General features: G+C 40.3%; 1 protein-coding gene across 6 annotated transcripts in view; it reads left to right on the forward strand.

The window, feature by feature from the left end:
- LOC124149212 (ankyrin-2-like) overlaps positions 1-17,454 on the forward strand; it is a 94,578-nt gene that overhangs the window by 49,452 nt on the left and 27,672 nt on the right. The window contains exon 1 of one of the 6 annotated variants that reach the window (XM_048381632.1): positions 12,139-12,274. The exons of the other annotated variants lie outside the window; for them this stretch is intronic. Within the exon in view, the coding sequence (XP_048237589.1) occupies positions 12,202-12,274 (73 nt within the window). The 5' untranslated portion in view covers positions 12,139-12,201. Of the gene's footprint in view, positions 1-12,138; positions 12,275-17,454 lie in introns of those variants that run through there. 6 annotated transcript variants of the gene reach the window in all.

Below are 17,454 nucleotides of genomic sequence, written 5' to 3' on the forward strand. Positions count from 1 at the left end.
AACAATGTTACAATCTACTTAAACAGTTAGATGATAATGATAAACACACCTGGGTGTCTGATGTAAGATATATTTTGTTTTCTTCAGGCTTTTCATTTGTATGGATCTCTCAACATATTTGTGATGGAAATCTCTTTTTGCTAAAAATAAAACAAAGGCTGAGGGATATGTATACTCAGAGTGGCATGACTCTATTTCTTCATCAAAATATCTGTCACATTATGCAAATTTGAAATCACTTTTACAGCCAGAATTTTACATCAGTAATCTCACGAATAAATCACTCAGGAGAGCATATTGTAAATTCAGAATATCGCTACACGGTTTTAAGATTAACATGCTACGAAAGTCAAAACATACAAATGAAGACTTGAGTTTATATCTATGTACCCACTGTACAGGGAGGCAATTAGAGGATGAATTTCATGTTTTGTTTATATGTTCAAAATATTCTTCTGTCAGAAACCACTATTTGCCTTGGTTATCCAATGTCCATCATGATAATCACAGTTTATGTAATCTACTCAACTCCAAAAATATCAACATTGTAAAGGCTTTGGCCTTATACTTAAATCGTGTATTTAATGTGAAATAAGACTACATGTATTTATTTTCCTGACATCACGTGACGCAGCAATTATTGAAATTGTAATTGTACTCTAGGCCACATGGCCCTAAATACTGAATAAAGAATCTTGAATCTTGAATAACAATAGTATTAGTATTTTCATCAATGAAAACAATGTGGCAGAGTGTTTAATAATATTTCAATGCTATTGACATGTGTTTAAAGGAAACGCTTTTTATTATACTCCCGACCTAAAACGGCAGGGGTATATGGTCATACCAAGGAATTCCGACCGTCCTTCCGAGGACATATTTGTGTGTGACTACTGCATAGATTCTTTTCAAACTTGGTGAACACTATCTATACCAATAGGAGAGGGGCAGTGCGAAAGTTTGATCATGAATATCACTCGAGCCTAGAAGCTTTAAAACATTTGTCTATCATCAATTAATATTAACATTCTCATATTCCATAATATTAGAAATATTACCCTTTCTATAATGTGGACATTATCTAAAATATGTGAAGAAGAATAGATGAGGATGAAGACGAAGAGATGACGATGAAGTTTCCCAAAATGTGAGAAATATGTAGGACATGGTTTTCCTGAAGAAATCCTGAAAGAAGGTGAGACTTAGTGTGATAACCTCTTTCCTTATGTAAATACATGTTTGTGTACCTGCAGCAGAACTGTCAAGAAGTCAAAAGAGGGGAATTTCTGGCCTAGGCTGAACCTTCCCCACCTCAATTCAAGGACGGAATATCTGGCCAAAGGTGGGGAAGAATTGGCCTATGCTGTGACCTCCCTAGGGAAGAACTGGCCAGGGGGATGTTTCGTCCTGTTACACAAGCACAGCTTGTATTGTATTGTATTCATGAAGAAAAAATGAATGAAAGTAAAAATTGTATCTGTGGTAGCTGAAAGAGGAAAATATTTTCTTTCAAAAAGACATGCTGGTGATAGATAGAGGGGCCGGTCAGGTAGCCTAGTGGCTTAAGCGTTGACTCGTTACGCCGAAGACCCAGGTTTGATTCCTGACATGGGTACAATGTGTGAAACCCATTTCTGGGGTCACCCGCTGGGACATTGCTGGAATATTGTTAAAAGCGGCGTAAAACCATACTCACTCACTCACTCACTCACTCACTCACTCACTCACTCACTCACTCACTCGATAGAGATTATTAGTTGAGTGTATTTCCATATTATAAATATCATGTACATTATAAGAAATATAAACTGTATTATGCGAGCATTATACATAATGTTTTTCCTGATACATGATGATAAATGTTATGACTGGGAACATTCAGGTAATAATCACTTTGTGCCTTGGATAAAGGAAGATCCCACAACATGCAACTGATATACATGCCAGCGATGAATCAGTCCCTGCTTTGTCTTAACTTATCATTGAAGATACACTGGTGATCCAAGCAGTGACACTGCCTTGTACTGTAACAGCAGAGATGGGATGTACGCTTCATTAGCAGATAACATTGAATGTAGGGAGTGTTTCCTCATGATAACGCTGTCTCTGTGGCCAAGGTGATGTAACTGCATGGAGAGTGGAAGCTCCGTGGTTCCATCCCTGGCCACATCAAACCAAAAGACGTTAAAGAGATGGTACTTGTTGTTACCTTGCCTGTTTTCAACATTATGGGATAAACCAAGGACTGGACGACTTGGATTAAGTATACTGTGTCTGAGTAGGGTATTCAAGTAAAACTGCAGCATGGTATTTAAGTGGACTATCACCAAAAAAAATCAGCATTAAGTCCTGGTTAGTACACGGACGTATATACATCTTTGGTTAGTACAAGCAGTCACACACAAAAACACACATGCATGCACATCGCTATATCAGTGCAGTTATCTTGAAAGTGACGTTATGCCCAATTTCACCTCACCTCCATCATGAGAGCTCATTTCCAGATGGGTGCATTGAAATTTGACAGCAATATATAGAACCAATAGTTAACATGCTATATATTACAGCTATGACACTGTGGCCTGCTGGTTCAGCAGCCTATTGGTTGACCATTGGGTGGAAATGACACAGTCATGTGCAGTGCACTGGTCGTCCCGTGATCATCACATCACTGTCCATACTCAGTACCCATAGTGACCAAGTAATCTCCATTCTACCCAAGTTTGAGCTACATTGGTGAAGGCCACGGTTACCTAATGCTCTCACTCAGAGGTGCTGCATCGCATCACTAGCAGAGTTTCATCACTTGGCACTATCAGCATCTGTTGCCTTGGTTACCTGATGCTCTCACTCAGAGGTGCTGCATCGCATCACTAGCAGAGTTGCATCACTTGGCAGTATCAGCATCTGTTGCCATGGTTCCAATCCCAGATTCAGCCTATTTGATCCTGAATACTGTTCACATTCTTAAGGGCTTCACCAAACTTGTAAATGCCTCATTAACTGGAATATCAACTGAACCTAGCCAGATCACGCAACACTAACTGTATCAACTGAACCTAGCCAGATCACGCAACACTAACTGTATCAACTGAACCTAGCCAGATCACGCAACACTAACTGTATCAACTGAACCTAGCCAGATCACGCAACACTAACTGTATCAACTGAACCTAGCCAGATCATGTAACACTAACTGTATCAACTGAACCTAGCCAGATCACGCAACACTAACTGTATCAACTGAACCTAGCCAGATCACGCAACACTAACTGTATCAACTGAACCTAGCCAGATCACGCAACACTAACTGTATCAACTGAACCTAGCCAGATCACGCAACACTAACTGAACTGTTCACAGAAGCCAAGTTTCCATAGTCCCTATTAACATACAGCTGCTCAACTGTCTCCAGATTTATACAACTTGGCAAAATTAATTGCAGAGTACTTAAAATATTCTCAAAATGTACAACTGCCACAAATTCTGCTATAAGATATGCATGTATGTATAGATGCTGTGTTGTTTCTCTCCTAGGCCACATGGCCTGACATTGTATACAGTTTATGAATATGTTTATTTTCATACTTACATTTTACGCTTTACATGTGTGCCTCTTCAAAAAAATATTTTTCTTCTTTTTCTCTAGTCATTCAACAAAGTCCCATTGTGCATGCAATTGTTTGTGAAAAGATTTATGTAGGGCATATATTTTTCTTGTGAAGACAAGTCAAGTTATTTATTTTGAAGATATTTTCAACGTTTAGCATGTAATACAAGGCATCTTTGAGAAGCAGCTACATCCACATGACAGCTCAAAGGGTCAGTACGTCTACTGATCTGGAGCATTGTTTGCAAACAATAGACAATAGAGTTTACTCGACTAGATTCGCCTTACTCTGTTAATGAAGTTTCTGCTCCAGTGACTCCACAGTGGGTGTTGGCTTAACACATGATCAAACTTTTCTCTTGTTTGTAAAAGATGCACTTCTTCTGAAATAAGAACACAGAGGCCCAAAGAAAGCCTTTCAGTGCACTTTCCATATTGCTTTGCATAATTATATAGATATGCTACTAGAAATACAACAGTGAGGTGCATGACAATATATCTTTACACATTAAAGTGGCCGTATAAAAAGCTCTCCATAGGGCTTCAAATATAGTATGTATGGCCGTATACCCCACTCCAACCCCTCACTCACTCACTCACTCACTCACTGTAGATAGAGATTATTAGTTGTTGTTTCACAATTAACCATGACAGAATTGATTTAGTCACATATGTACATAACAATAGATTCATGGTGATTGTAATACATTTTTCTGCCATTTAGCTATGCCTGTTTGTACAGAAAAATGCAATATGAGTAAATCATAAAGGTTGTTTATTGACAACTTGTGAAAGAGAGAGATAGGACACTCCTTGCAGTTATGATTCCCTGTTATCACACATGTGGCCAGTATTCATCAACTGGGGTGAAGCAAGGGGAGCTATTTTGTCATATTGCATTCACAGTGAATGCAGAATTTTGATTGATATTTCTCACATGTGTAACTGTGATTCTCCTTTTCAAGGTATGTCAACATTGATAATTAATGAGGATGCACATTGTGGTCATGTGACCATGAGTGGTACTTTTATCAATGAAGCAAGCATGGTTATTTGCCACAGCAGTATCAGCTAGGTGCAAAGAGAACCAAATTGTGTTAAATAATTTGTTATATGATCATCATTCATTGAAAGATTTTATGATTTATTCACCTAAATCATCATGCTACTAATTTGTTTTTAATTCACATGGTACCAAATTTAATAATTGAGAAATTAACAGTGTACATTCAGTTGAAATCTAAAGGTTCCAAATTCAAGTTTCTAAAAATAGTCAGCTTTGTTTCACAAGAGATTAATAAGTATTGCAGAATTTGAGATAGTGGAGAAACTTTACTTGTTTGGTCATCTAGCCTTTTGAGCATGTTGAGTTACACATGATAGTTTTTATTTGAAATCTGATGTACATGGAACCACGGACCTATACAAGTCCGTGATGGAACAGATACTGGCTTTTTATGTTTTATGTTCACATTTACAGCTGGTTTATAGTTGCTAAGTAATGAGACTGTTAACAGCATGTCGGTCTGACATAGCTGTCAGTCATGTCAGCTGTCAGGGGTCATAGAGCCCTGCTGGAATGTACTTGTTGATGAACATGTACTGGTTGATACAAGGAAGATCTGATCGTGAAGAGGTTTATTTGTGTCTACTGGTACTCATATTTATTCATGAGTACAATGGCCATAAACAGCCATCCTCTCATAATATGTGTAGAGACAGATACAATATATCTAGCTTGGGTCTTTGGTATGGACATGAACCATTTTGAATTGATGCAGATAATGTCAATGTTTCATTGTAAGCATTCTCATCGTGGTGTGATGTACATCTCATTCACTTTACTGCTTAGCTTTTTAACAAATTGTAAGTCTAATGTTCATGCCACATTCATTCCAAGACAATTTTGTTCTTGTCCAAGTAAAGGCTGTCGTCTCCTGGTTCGTTTTATTTAAAGTTACGTACTGTTAATCATACTTTTATGCAAAAGCGTATATAAGAAGAGGGTATTCCCTATATTTCAATGTATAGCAAACTGAATTTTGCACACCAGTTATAAAATGGGCCCAGCCTTATAGAATGCATACTAATTTCCTTCTACAAATTTAGTTTAAGTCATCTACAATTTATAGGTGAGGTGAAATGGGGTTTAATGTCGCGTTCAAGATTATTGCACCACTATAGCGACATGCATGTACGTGTGTGTGTTTGTGGGGCTGCTTGTACTAGTCCGGACTGATGCCGATTTATAGTGCTAGCTCACTGAGATACCACGCCGCAGTTTAACATGAATACCCCACTCAGACACAGTATACTGACTCTGAGCCGACCATTCCTTGTTTTAGCCCCTTAATGCCGAGCGCCAGACAGGGTAACAACAAGTACCATCTTTTAACGTCTTTTGGTATGACCCGGCCGGGGATAACAATTTATAAAATAAACCATCTTAGAAAAGTTAATTATTTTGTATACACATCAGCAGAAATCTTTAAAAAATAATGTTCATCTCACCACTGCTTAGAATTGTTTTATAATTAACGTAATTAATAAGAGTCAGATGAAAAAAATATTATCAGAATGGATATGCTCCCAATGATTCTGTTCTAAGTTATGATTTTATTATGTAGGTTTATATAAATAGAGGGAGGGAAGTAATATTTTTAATTGTCATTTTATCATAGATACAACCGTACATGCCTGATTTTAATTTAAGATGTATATGTGTGTTTGCATGTGTGTATGCATGCATGTAGGATGATTAACAAAATAATGAATATGTATATTTAAAAAAAATTGTATAACATCCTACATGTCCTACGTACCATACTTTCAATAAAAAAAGTTCACAGACATTTTTTTAACAATTTAAGCTTTTAATTTCTGTTTTGACCACAATCAGATTGGTTTTGAGTTCTAAGGATAAGTTTTCATAATGCTCCCTTGATAATAAACACTGCTTTGTTAAAGAAAATGAACATATTGTCCTTGAAGTTTGAGTCGGGATGAAATGTGAAGGTGACCTGGTCGAATTGCGACTGATTGCAGGCGAGATAGTCACCTTGCAGTATCTGGCGTAACTGTCACCGGTGCCTGCATTCAGATAGCGGATGCTGCTGTGTCATAGTGCTGCAGCAGTTGTGGGTCGCTGTACATCAACACGGAGAGACAGTCAAGATAAAATTGTTATCCTTAGTCACCACCCTCCCACCCTGTGCCACATCCACTCTCCCTACACCCACCCTTCCATTCTACAATAACCCTCCACTCAATCCTACACCAGCGACCATCCCTATACCTCATGCCACACCCACTCTCCCATCCTAAACCTCATGCCACACCCACTCTCCCATCCACCAGCAACCATCCATACGCCAACCCTCCCATCCTACACCCACTCTCCCATCCTACACCTCATGCCACACCCGCTCTCCCATCCTACACCTCATGCCACACCCACTCTCCCATCCTACACCTCATGCCACACCCGCTCTCCCATCCTACACCTCATGCCACACCCACTCTCCCATCCTACACCTCATGCCACACCCGCTCTCCCATCCTACACCTCATGCCACACCCGCTCTCCCATCCGACACCTCATGCCACACCCGCTCTTCAATCCTACACCTCATGCCACACCCGCTCTCCCATCCTACACCTCATACCACATCCGCTCTCCCATCCTACACCTCATGCCACACCCACTCTCCCATCCTACACCTCATGCCACACCTGCTCTCCCATCCTAACCTCATGCCACACCTGCTCTCCCATCCTACACCTCATGCCACACCTGCTCTCCGATCCTACACCTCATGCCACACCTGCTCTCCCATCCTAACCTCAGGCCACACCCGCTCTCCCATCCTACACCTCATGCCACACCCGCTCTCCCATCCTAACCTCAGGCCACACCCGCTCTCCATTCCTACACCTCATGCCACACCCGCTCTTCCATCCTACACCTCATGCCACACCCACTCTCCATTCCTACACCTCATGCCACACCCACTCTCCATTCCTACACCTCATGCCACACCTGCTCTCCCATCCTACACCTCATGCCACACCCGCTCTCCGATCCTACACCTCATGCCACACCTGCTCTCCCATCCTACACCTCATGCCACAACACTCTCCCATCCTACACCTCATGCCACACCCACTCTCCCATCCTACACCTCATGCCACACCCACTCTCCCATCCTAACCTCATGCCACACCCGCTCTCCGATCCTACACCTCATGCCACACCTGCTCTCCCATCCTACACCTCATGCCACAACACTCTCCCATCCTACACCTCATGCCACACCCACTCTCCCATCCTACATCTCATGCCACACCTGCTCTCCCATCCTAACCTCATGCCACACCCGCTCTCCCATCCTAACCTCATGCCACACCCGCTCCTCCATCCTACACCTCATGCCACACCCACTCTCCATTCCTACACCTCATGCCACACCCACTCTCCATTCCTACACCTCATGCCACACCCGCTCTCCCATCCTACACCTCATGCCACACCCGCTCTCCGATCCTACACCTCATGCCACACCTGCTCTCCCATCCTACACCTCATGCCACAACACTCTCCCATCCTACACCTCATGCCACACCCACTCTCCCATCCTACACCTCATGCCACACCCACTCTCCCATCCTAACCTCATGCCACACCCGCTCTCCGATCCTACACCTCATGCCACACCTGCTCTCCCATCCTACACCTCATGCCACAACACTCTCCCATCCTACACCTCATGCCACACCCACTCTCCCATCCTACATCTCATGCCACACCTGCTCTCCCATCCTAACCTCATGCCACACCCGCTCTCCCATCCTAACCTCATGCCACACCCGCTCCTCCATCCTACACCTCATGCCACACCTGCTCTTCCATCCTACACCTCATGCCACACCCGCTCTCCATTCCTACACCTCATGCCACACCTGCTCTCCCATCCTAACCTCATGCCACACCCGCTCTCCCATCCTACACCTCATGCCACACCCACTCTCCCATCCTAACCTCATGCCACACCTGCTCTCCCATCCTACACCTCATGCCACACCTGCTCTTCCATCCTACACCTCATGCCACACCCGCTCTCCATACCTACACCTCATGCCACACCCACTCTCCATTCCTACACCTCATGCCACACCCGCTCTCCCATCCTACACCTCATGCCACACCTGCTCTCCCATCCTACACCTCATGCCACACCCACTCTCCATTCCTACACCTCATGCCACACCCGCTCTTCCATCCTAACCTCATGCCACACCCGCTCTCCCATCCTAACCTCAGGCCACACCCGCTCTCCCATCCTACACCTCATGCCACACCTGCTCTTCCATCCTACACCTCATGCCACACCCGCTCTCCCATCCTACACCTCATGCCACACCCGCTCTTCCATCCTACACCTCATGCCACACCTGCTCTTCCATCCTACACCTCATGCCACACCCGCTCTCCCATCCTTCACCTCATGCCACACCCACTCTCCCATCCTAACCTCATGCCACACCCGCTCTTCCATCCTACACCTCATGCCACACCCACTCTCCATTCCTACACCTCATGCCACACCTGCTCTTCCATCCTACACCTCATGCCACACCCACTCTCCCTACCTTATAGTTGATAGATGATAGTTGGTTCTTCCACATTTTTGAATATATATAAATTATTCTGTCTAAATTCCCTCCCAAAACAAGATATATTTCCAAACTGAAGTGTGTGTACCCAGTGGTTTCATGTTGACCAGCTTGAATGAGCTGTTTATGACAAGTTCTGACTGACAGCACAGTCGCCAAGTACACAGTGTTGCTGACGGGTTTAGTAAGAAAGGATGACATTCACTTCTTGCATTGACGTTTTCCTTTCCTTCAGATTAAAGAAAGAGGTTTACTTTACTTCATTGCCAGTACTCCGGATATATTGTCAAAACCAGAATCAATGTTGTAATTCCAAAAGTGATTGACATTAAAGATGTATTCATGTACACAGTACACTCAACTGGTCCCTAACAGCTCAGTCCATGTTTTAGCCACATGTTCATTTTGTAGACATGGGGCACAGGTGGCACCACTGTACAGAGTTGCATCAGAAACCTAGGGTTAGTTTCTTAGTTTTGTATATATCACTCACTGACTAACTCAATCACAGGCTCACTCACTCAAGGACTCACAAACTCACTCGCTCACTCACTCACTCACTCACTCACTCACTCACTCACTCACTCACTCACTGTGCGTCATATGCAGTGGTGCGGTAGATATATATCATGTGTCTGTAGGTTTATGTAGATTACCCTGCCTGACACCCGGCATTAAGGGGCACACACACACACATCCATGCACGTCGCTATATAAATGCAATAATCTTGAATGTCACCTCGCCTCACCATCTTGTCCAAAACATAGAAATCGGCTGGCTGGCTGGCGTATATGAATACCAGGATGTCATATGACATCACTATCTCTCCATGCACAGTTTGTATCAGTATACTAATAGTGTCACACATTTATGTTTAATGGAAAATAAGTTTATATTTATAGTATACAAGTCAATTTCCCTCATAAAATTCTGGAGCATAAAGTACTAAAACATATAAACAGTACAGTTTTGCAACAAGAGAGGAAGAAAGGTATATTAAACATGTGGTACAGTTTCTCAATGTAACTCATTCTGGTGCATTGTGGGATGCACATGATAGTTGGGTAGAGATAAACACTGACTGTGTTTGTGGACACTGTTAGGAATTATTGAAAAACATCGCTCGTTGGGGGGATGTCAAAAACTGATTCACATTTTCTAAACCACTGTACTGTTTGTGATGGGGCAGAGACTCAGCCTAGTGGTTCATGTGTTTGCTTGTCATACTCCAAAGCCTGAATTTGATTCCCGCATTGGTGCATTTTTGGTGTCCCCTGATGTTATGTGACTGGGCGTTTGATGAATCAGCATGAAACTCCACTCACTCACTCACTGATTGGAGGATGATCTTGTGGTTGGACACTCGTCACCCACCCCTCCTTCATTACGTGGCCTGTCCCCGCCCCCTCAAGCACATGTCAACTACCATTAGTAGTTGGATACCATTAGTATAACCTGTCATCGTATCAATAGGTGGTAAGCCATTAGTCACCACTCGCCCCTTTCCGTAACCTGCAAGAAGACTCGTCCTCCTATCGATGAATGTTATGTGCAGAAATATGACAAACCAATCAGAACGCGCGTATGATTTCAAGTTCTTCGTCAAAGAATCCCTCAGAAATAATTTTTGATTTGACATATGTCTTGCATCTAAAAATATACCCAAGACACAGTTTTAATGTGTTCAGTCATACTGTATAATTCCGCATGTCCAGATGTGCTTTAAATTGCATCTGAAATATATATAATATATGGGGAAATATATGTGAACCACTACACAACGAGTTGACAATTGTTTTAAGTATGCCCGTTTGTGCTAAGACGGAACCCGGTCACAAAAATGGCCACGAGAGGGGCATGAGTCGCTATTTGGCTTGTCCCGGCATAACACAAGTTGGTCACGAATGGTGGTGAGCAGATGGCGTAAAAAATTCTCACTCAAGGTTGATAATTGCTGCTGTGTTACTGTGACCCTGACACTATATATTAGTACAATTAAATCAGCTATTGTCTGTAGATATGGTAAAGGTAGATAGCAAAGTAGTTGAGTGTTCTCATGTCAGATGTGTGCGTGCATCGTGCAAGTGTAAGTAAATGTAAGCAAGTGAATGGTGTTTTATGCATCAGTCACCAGAATACTAGCTATATCACAACCGCCTGTTATTAGTCCAGTCTGGGCAAACTGCATGAACACAATCCATCCTGATGCCCCACAAACAGCCTGGTTACACATTTCCCTTCATTCCCCATGTTACAGTCATGGGATTTGACATGACTGGTTTGCCAAATGTCCATGCACATGAAAACATTAAAATGATATGAGATGACGATGATATGTGCAGAACGTGTACTCCACACCAAGTGTGTGTACCTACATGAGTGACAGTGGGCTAGACAAGTGGTAAAAGCAGTCCAGGCTAGTTGTTGAAGAAGTCCAGGATTTTAGTCCCCCCATTGGTACAATGTGTGAAGCCCATTCAGTGATATTGCTGGAACACTGCTGAAAGTGGTTCAGAACCCAACCCACTCACACACTGTACCTACATGAATTGTGTGGCTGGATCAGTCTTGCTATTGCGCAGTTATCTATGAGTGTTCCATGTAAATATTATTTGTTTCATAATCTTGTGATAACTCTGAGTACTGTCTTGCGGAGTAAATATTTTGATGTTTAGATATTTCCTGTAAGCATGCTATGTATGACAGTGTCAACACCAAGCCTTTGCCACTGATAACCTGTTTTTATCTCACACATCACGTTGAGCAGAGATGATACCGACTGTCACAATTGTCGAACCTTTTAATCACACTGTCACATTGGTAGGCCAATGACAACAATTAGCATTCAGTTGACTCCCAGAATTCATCCAAGCAGGAGCTAGTTCTTCATTCTTGCAAAACTTTTGGAACTTTCAAAATGGCTGCTTCCATTATGACTTTTGGTTTAGTGGATGTTTATAAATCTACAAACATTCATCATCCACGTCCGCGTAAGTAGAAATTGTTGTTTATTCATCAGAATGTATAATTCATTCTGTACAATTACAAAATTGCTTCCACCTTGATTCAGACTGACTAGTTTAAAGTAATATCGACGTACTTGTACTTGTGACGAGAAAGTTATTGGTACACGTGTGAATTTGATTAGAAGCTGGTTGCATCTAGTCTTTGGAGGGTATTTGTTTTTTGCACATTATCTCAATATACATGTATTTTGATAAATTTTATTGTGCACTTTTTTTTATTTCTGAGTTAGTGTGACACATCAGTGCATGAGAATCATTTAAAAAAGTCATGAGTTTCATTCAATGAGTATTTATCCTGACGACACAGCTCCCACTGAGCATGTTCAGCTTCTCAGTGTCAAAAAGAAACTTCATATCATGTCATTTAATTAAAAACAATTCTTACAAGTTATCATTTCTCAACTTTTTCATTTTGAATAATTATTTTGATTTATTGTGTGCAGTTGAGTTCTCGAGTCTATATTGATTAGACACGGCTGAAGAAAAGCTGCTTGTCCACTCATATTAAGTGGCAGCATGTTCAGGATGATAAGGAAGTAATCAAAAGCTTGTACATAATTCAATTGTATCAATTTATCTCAATTCGTTTTCAATAAAAATATGCTTGATAATTTTGATCCTAACATAATAGTTTTCATCTCTCTCACATTCTTATTAATAATAATGAAATATATATGTCACTCATAACATAAACAGACAGCATTCTTGGCAACTGTCTGTTAAAGAAATAAACAGAAAGAGTGTGTGGTCTCAAAACTACTTTTAGAAGGAAGATAATTATTTTTATTATATTTGTTGTAAACTACTCATCACAGACACTCAAATGACAAAGATAAAGTAATTATTGTGTGAGGGAAACAGTTTTCTTATACAGAAGTTAATAATCACGGATGGTGGGGGTTGATGAGGAATATCACGATTTGATTACGGAACAGGCTGAACAAGGAAAAACTTCTCCAAAGCAGTATGACTAAAAAAGCCAAACAATTTGTTCAAGATTCATGGTTGAGCGAGTTTGAATTGGTGGAGAAGAACATAAATGAAAGTGACTGTGAATAATTTTGTACTGTCTGTCGTAAATATCCTCATCTGTCAGGTCCAAAATCTGAACTTGTGCTTGGATTAGAAAATATGTTCAGAAATGTGAGGTGAAATGGGGTTTAACGTCGCGTCCAAGCTTATTGCACTCACATAGCGACGTGCATGCTCATGTGTGTGTCGCTTCTTGTACTAGTCCGGACTAATGCCGAGATACCATGCCGCAGTTTCACTCAGACACAGTATACTGACTCCGAGCTGTCACCAGTCCTTGTTTTAGCCCCTTAATGCCGAGCACCAGACAGGGTAAAAGCAAGTACCATCTTTTAGTATGACACAGCCAGAAACATTAAATTTTCACGGGGAAAGTAGAAAACACATGAAGTGCTAAGTTGACGAAAAAAACGGCTGCAATATGTTCTCACAAAATACTGCAGAGTTATTGAAGGTACAAACTGTGGATTTAGAAAACAGTAGATTTGTAAGCATTTATTTTATATTGCTTAATTACAGAAATTGTAATATTAATTTAGAACATGAAGTTTTTGAAATCTGAAATTTAAACTTTATTGCAGGACAAATGTGAAATAATATATACTTGCCCTGCAGGACAAGTTGAGTTGAAGACATTCTTCAAGCTCTTGACAGGGTAAGGGCACCTCATGGTTTAGGATATGTATTGCAGCTAGCACCAAATCACATCTCCACAAACCTTCTTTTAGCAAGGGTTTTTCATACCTGACACTATTTGGATTATTGTAAGTGCAAAATTGTAGCATACTGCCATTCAAAAAGTTGACAGTTTCCTGAGCTATGAACTGAAAACCACTTTATTAATGAGTGTATTAAAAAAAAATGTAAACTGACCTACATACATGTACCGATATTGTGTACAATGTATTGTTAGAAGATGTCGACATTAACAGTGCATCTGAGTGATGTGTAATATTCAGCCCTGTTTAACATTGAACAGTTTAATTTATTTCTGTGGATAATGTCTTAGTTTGTCATTTATCATGATTGTTGTGTACTCAGTGTCCCAGTAAAGACAGAAGAATAAGGACTTTTGTTGCACGCTTTATATATCATAGGAATAGATTCCTGTGTTCAGGAAGGTTTTGCATGGTATGAATAGCAATACTGGAACTCTTTATTGCTTTACACTCATCAACATTCGCAGTACAAAATCCACCCCCTTTAAATTGTCAAGATTTGTGACGTGTTTCTCATGAAATGCCAACATTGATTGCCTTCATTACAATAATGAATACTGATGAAAAGTGTATTGGTTTTTCTGGATTAGATGCATACATTAAGTAATGGACTATATAAACAAAACAAGGGAAAGTTTCTACTTTTCTCGCTTGGGCTTCTAAGTCATTTTCCTGTACTATGTATAAACACCCATCTCTGAGCCAAGGTAAGTTTTATAACACTGAGATTTAACCCTAGGAGGACCAAAAATCACTTGATGATATACTAATCATTACCTGGAATAAACCATGGCATGTGGATATTTGTTTCAAGCAGAATACTTTTCCCTCCTAATTGCTCAACTTTGCAAGTCGTATCTTAACAATCCATTTCCAAGCTTTATAATCTGTGCTAAATCTATAGATCCCGAGTAGTTAATCTGTTTGTATTGTGCTGGGCTGTCAATGTACATTATGCTTGGTACCCTTATGGATGTGTTTGACATGTGACAACTTTATTTGTGGTGGGAAATAGGGCTGTTATCTGAATGTACACACTGCTGGGTATATTTTTACTTTACCTGTAAAGGTGAGAATTTGTCTTTGACCGTGTTTACGTTGAACACTGACAGCAACAGATACATTGATTCATACACTGACTAATTTAGTATTGAATGTATATAGATTTGATAATAATGCCTCCAGGTGTAACATATTGTACACGAGTAGATCCTGAGGGGATTATTGTAACAATATCTGTTAATTCAGAGCCAAAAGGAAGACTTTCAGAAATGGACAAACTGATTGATACATAATGATAGCACCTGAAATTATGTCTTAACGTTGCTATCAATCTTAATGAGAGCATTTCTGTGTCCATGGCAGTGAAGATATGGCTCCTAACACAATATACTGACTAGACTTCACAATCCCTGTATTGCCTTTTCCCTGATTAAGTGTCAAAGCTATAATGAGAACAACATTTTTGCTACTTGCTGCCACTAAGCATCATAATTTAATATATAAAAGTTAATGTTTTTCATTTTGAATATTTGTGTTCTTTTTTGTGAAGAATGGTATGTTGAACATTATGTGATCCATCTTGGGAGTAATACTGCACTAGAACTAAACCAACAGTCATAGTATGAAGTAGGGCTGGGACGGGTAACTCAGTTACTCTGGTCAGGTGGGTACTGAGTAGGACCTGGGTACCCACAGGACTACCGGTTAGTCATGTGATATATGTTTTTATGACATTAACTATAAAATTTCATGGTTACACTTTATGAGTACACGTCGCTAATGTTTGCATTTCTTTCTGACTATGCCCACAATCCTTCTGATTTTTATATGTTTGAGTAAAGACAAAGCTTCAGTCAACTTCAGTGTATGCACGATCAGATCATTTTGTCCTATATCTAAATATTTTTTGCCAGGGCTCCTGTAAAAAACTTCCAAATTGAACTTTTTGTACCCAACTTGAGACCTACAGTGGGTACCTGGGTAGTAAATTTAGACTCGTCCCAGCCTTAGTATGAAGTTTTCTTATTGTATTGAAACTATGCTTGTACAGGAGAACGCAGTCTTGTGAATCCCTCATGTTCACTCCCATGTGAGGACTTTACCTGCCTTCTATATGAGGAGACCGCCTCCATGGTCTAGTGGTAGACCACAGAGAGGAATGTCAGGGGATCAAGCTCTATAAACTCTTCCGCACTAGTACATGCAGCCACACACGCGTGAAAGCATGTCACTATATAAGTACAGTCATCTTGGACTTGACCTTAAATCCAGTTTCACCTCACCTTATATATGAAGCAAGTGGGAGATGTTTTGACAGTGAATGATGAGTTCACAGAAACTTAGTGTCTTCAGTGCCTGCCAACATGTTTGTTGTTAATGGGCTTTTTATATACTTCTATTACAGTCTGTGCCAAAAACAATTTGACTTTACTTGCCCGGACCTGTCACTTAAAATTATGTTCAGTTGATCTTAATGTATGGACTTTGATGAACAAAGCTTACTGGACTGAAAGATATTTTACTAGACTCAGGCAACAGGCTAGTGTCTAAAGTCACAGGCTGAATTACAGGAATACTTTGTCAGATTACGATTGTCAACTTACTGTTATCTTAAGATGTTGCCATTATTGTTTTTTAACTTAGTAATAGTAGTGCTGTCTCATCCATTTTATCATTATCTTGAATATTATTTAGAGTCAAATTATGCATGATATTGTCATAAATAGATTTATATATTTATGAATATGTATTCAAGTTGACAGAGTCATTATACAGTCACAAGTTATAAACAGATCACCCGTGATTGTGTAACTTGAAATCTTCGTATCACTACCATGTCATCATTTCATTGATAAGGTGCCACTCATGTTTTTGTTGATAGTATGCAAGTGATTATATAGGCCTCATTAACCCAACAATATCAGGGGGTTTGGAACCTTTCGGCCAAATACGCTTATCTAATGCTAACGTGATGTTGATTGACCAATGGAGAGATAGTATGATCAGACTTATTTCAGAACATAAAACTTGTAGACGTGATAGCATCATCTTCATCTGCTCCTGCTTGAAGTAGGCTTTGAGCAGATGAAGACACCGCTATCATAATGAAATTAAAATTTCAACATGCAATCTGAAATTAATAATTTAATTTTGTGTTATTCATCTACTCTTTTATGATAATATGTCAATGTCAGATTGATTTATTACATGTCAATGACTTATAAAAGTTGATATTTAACATCAAGTAAGCATGACAAGGTTTGCCAGATGGCAAAATGCAGCTGAGTTATAATACTCCCGTCTCTCTCTCTCTCTCTCTCTCTCTCTCTCTCTCTCTCTCTCTCTCTCTCTCTCTCTCTCTCTCTCTCTTATGCCAACACAATACATTTA

Source organism: Haliotis rufescens, unplaced genomic scaffold (assembly GCF_023055435.1).
Source record: "Haliotis rufescens isolate VD_foot unplaced genomic scaffold, xgHalRufe1.0.p SCAF_4, whole genome shotgun sequence".
Classification (NCBI taxonomy): domain Eukaryota; kingdom Metazoa; phylum Mollusca; class Gastropoda; order Lepetellida; family Haliotidae; genus Haliotis; species Haliotis rufescens.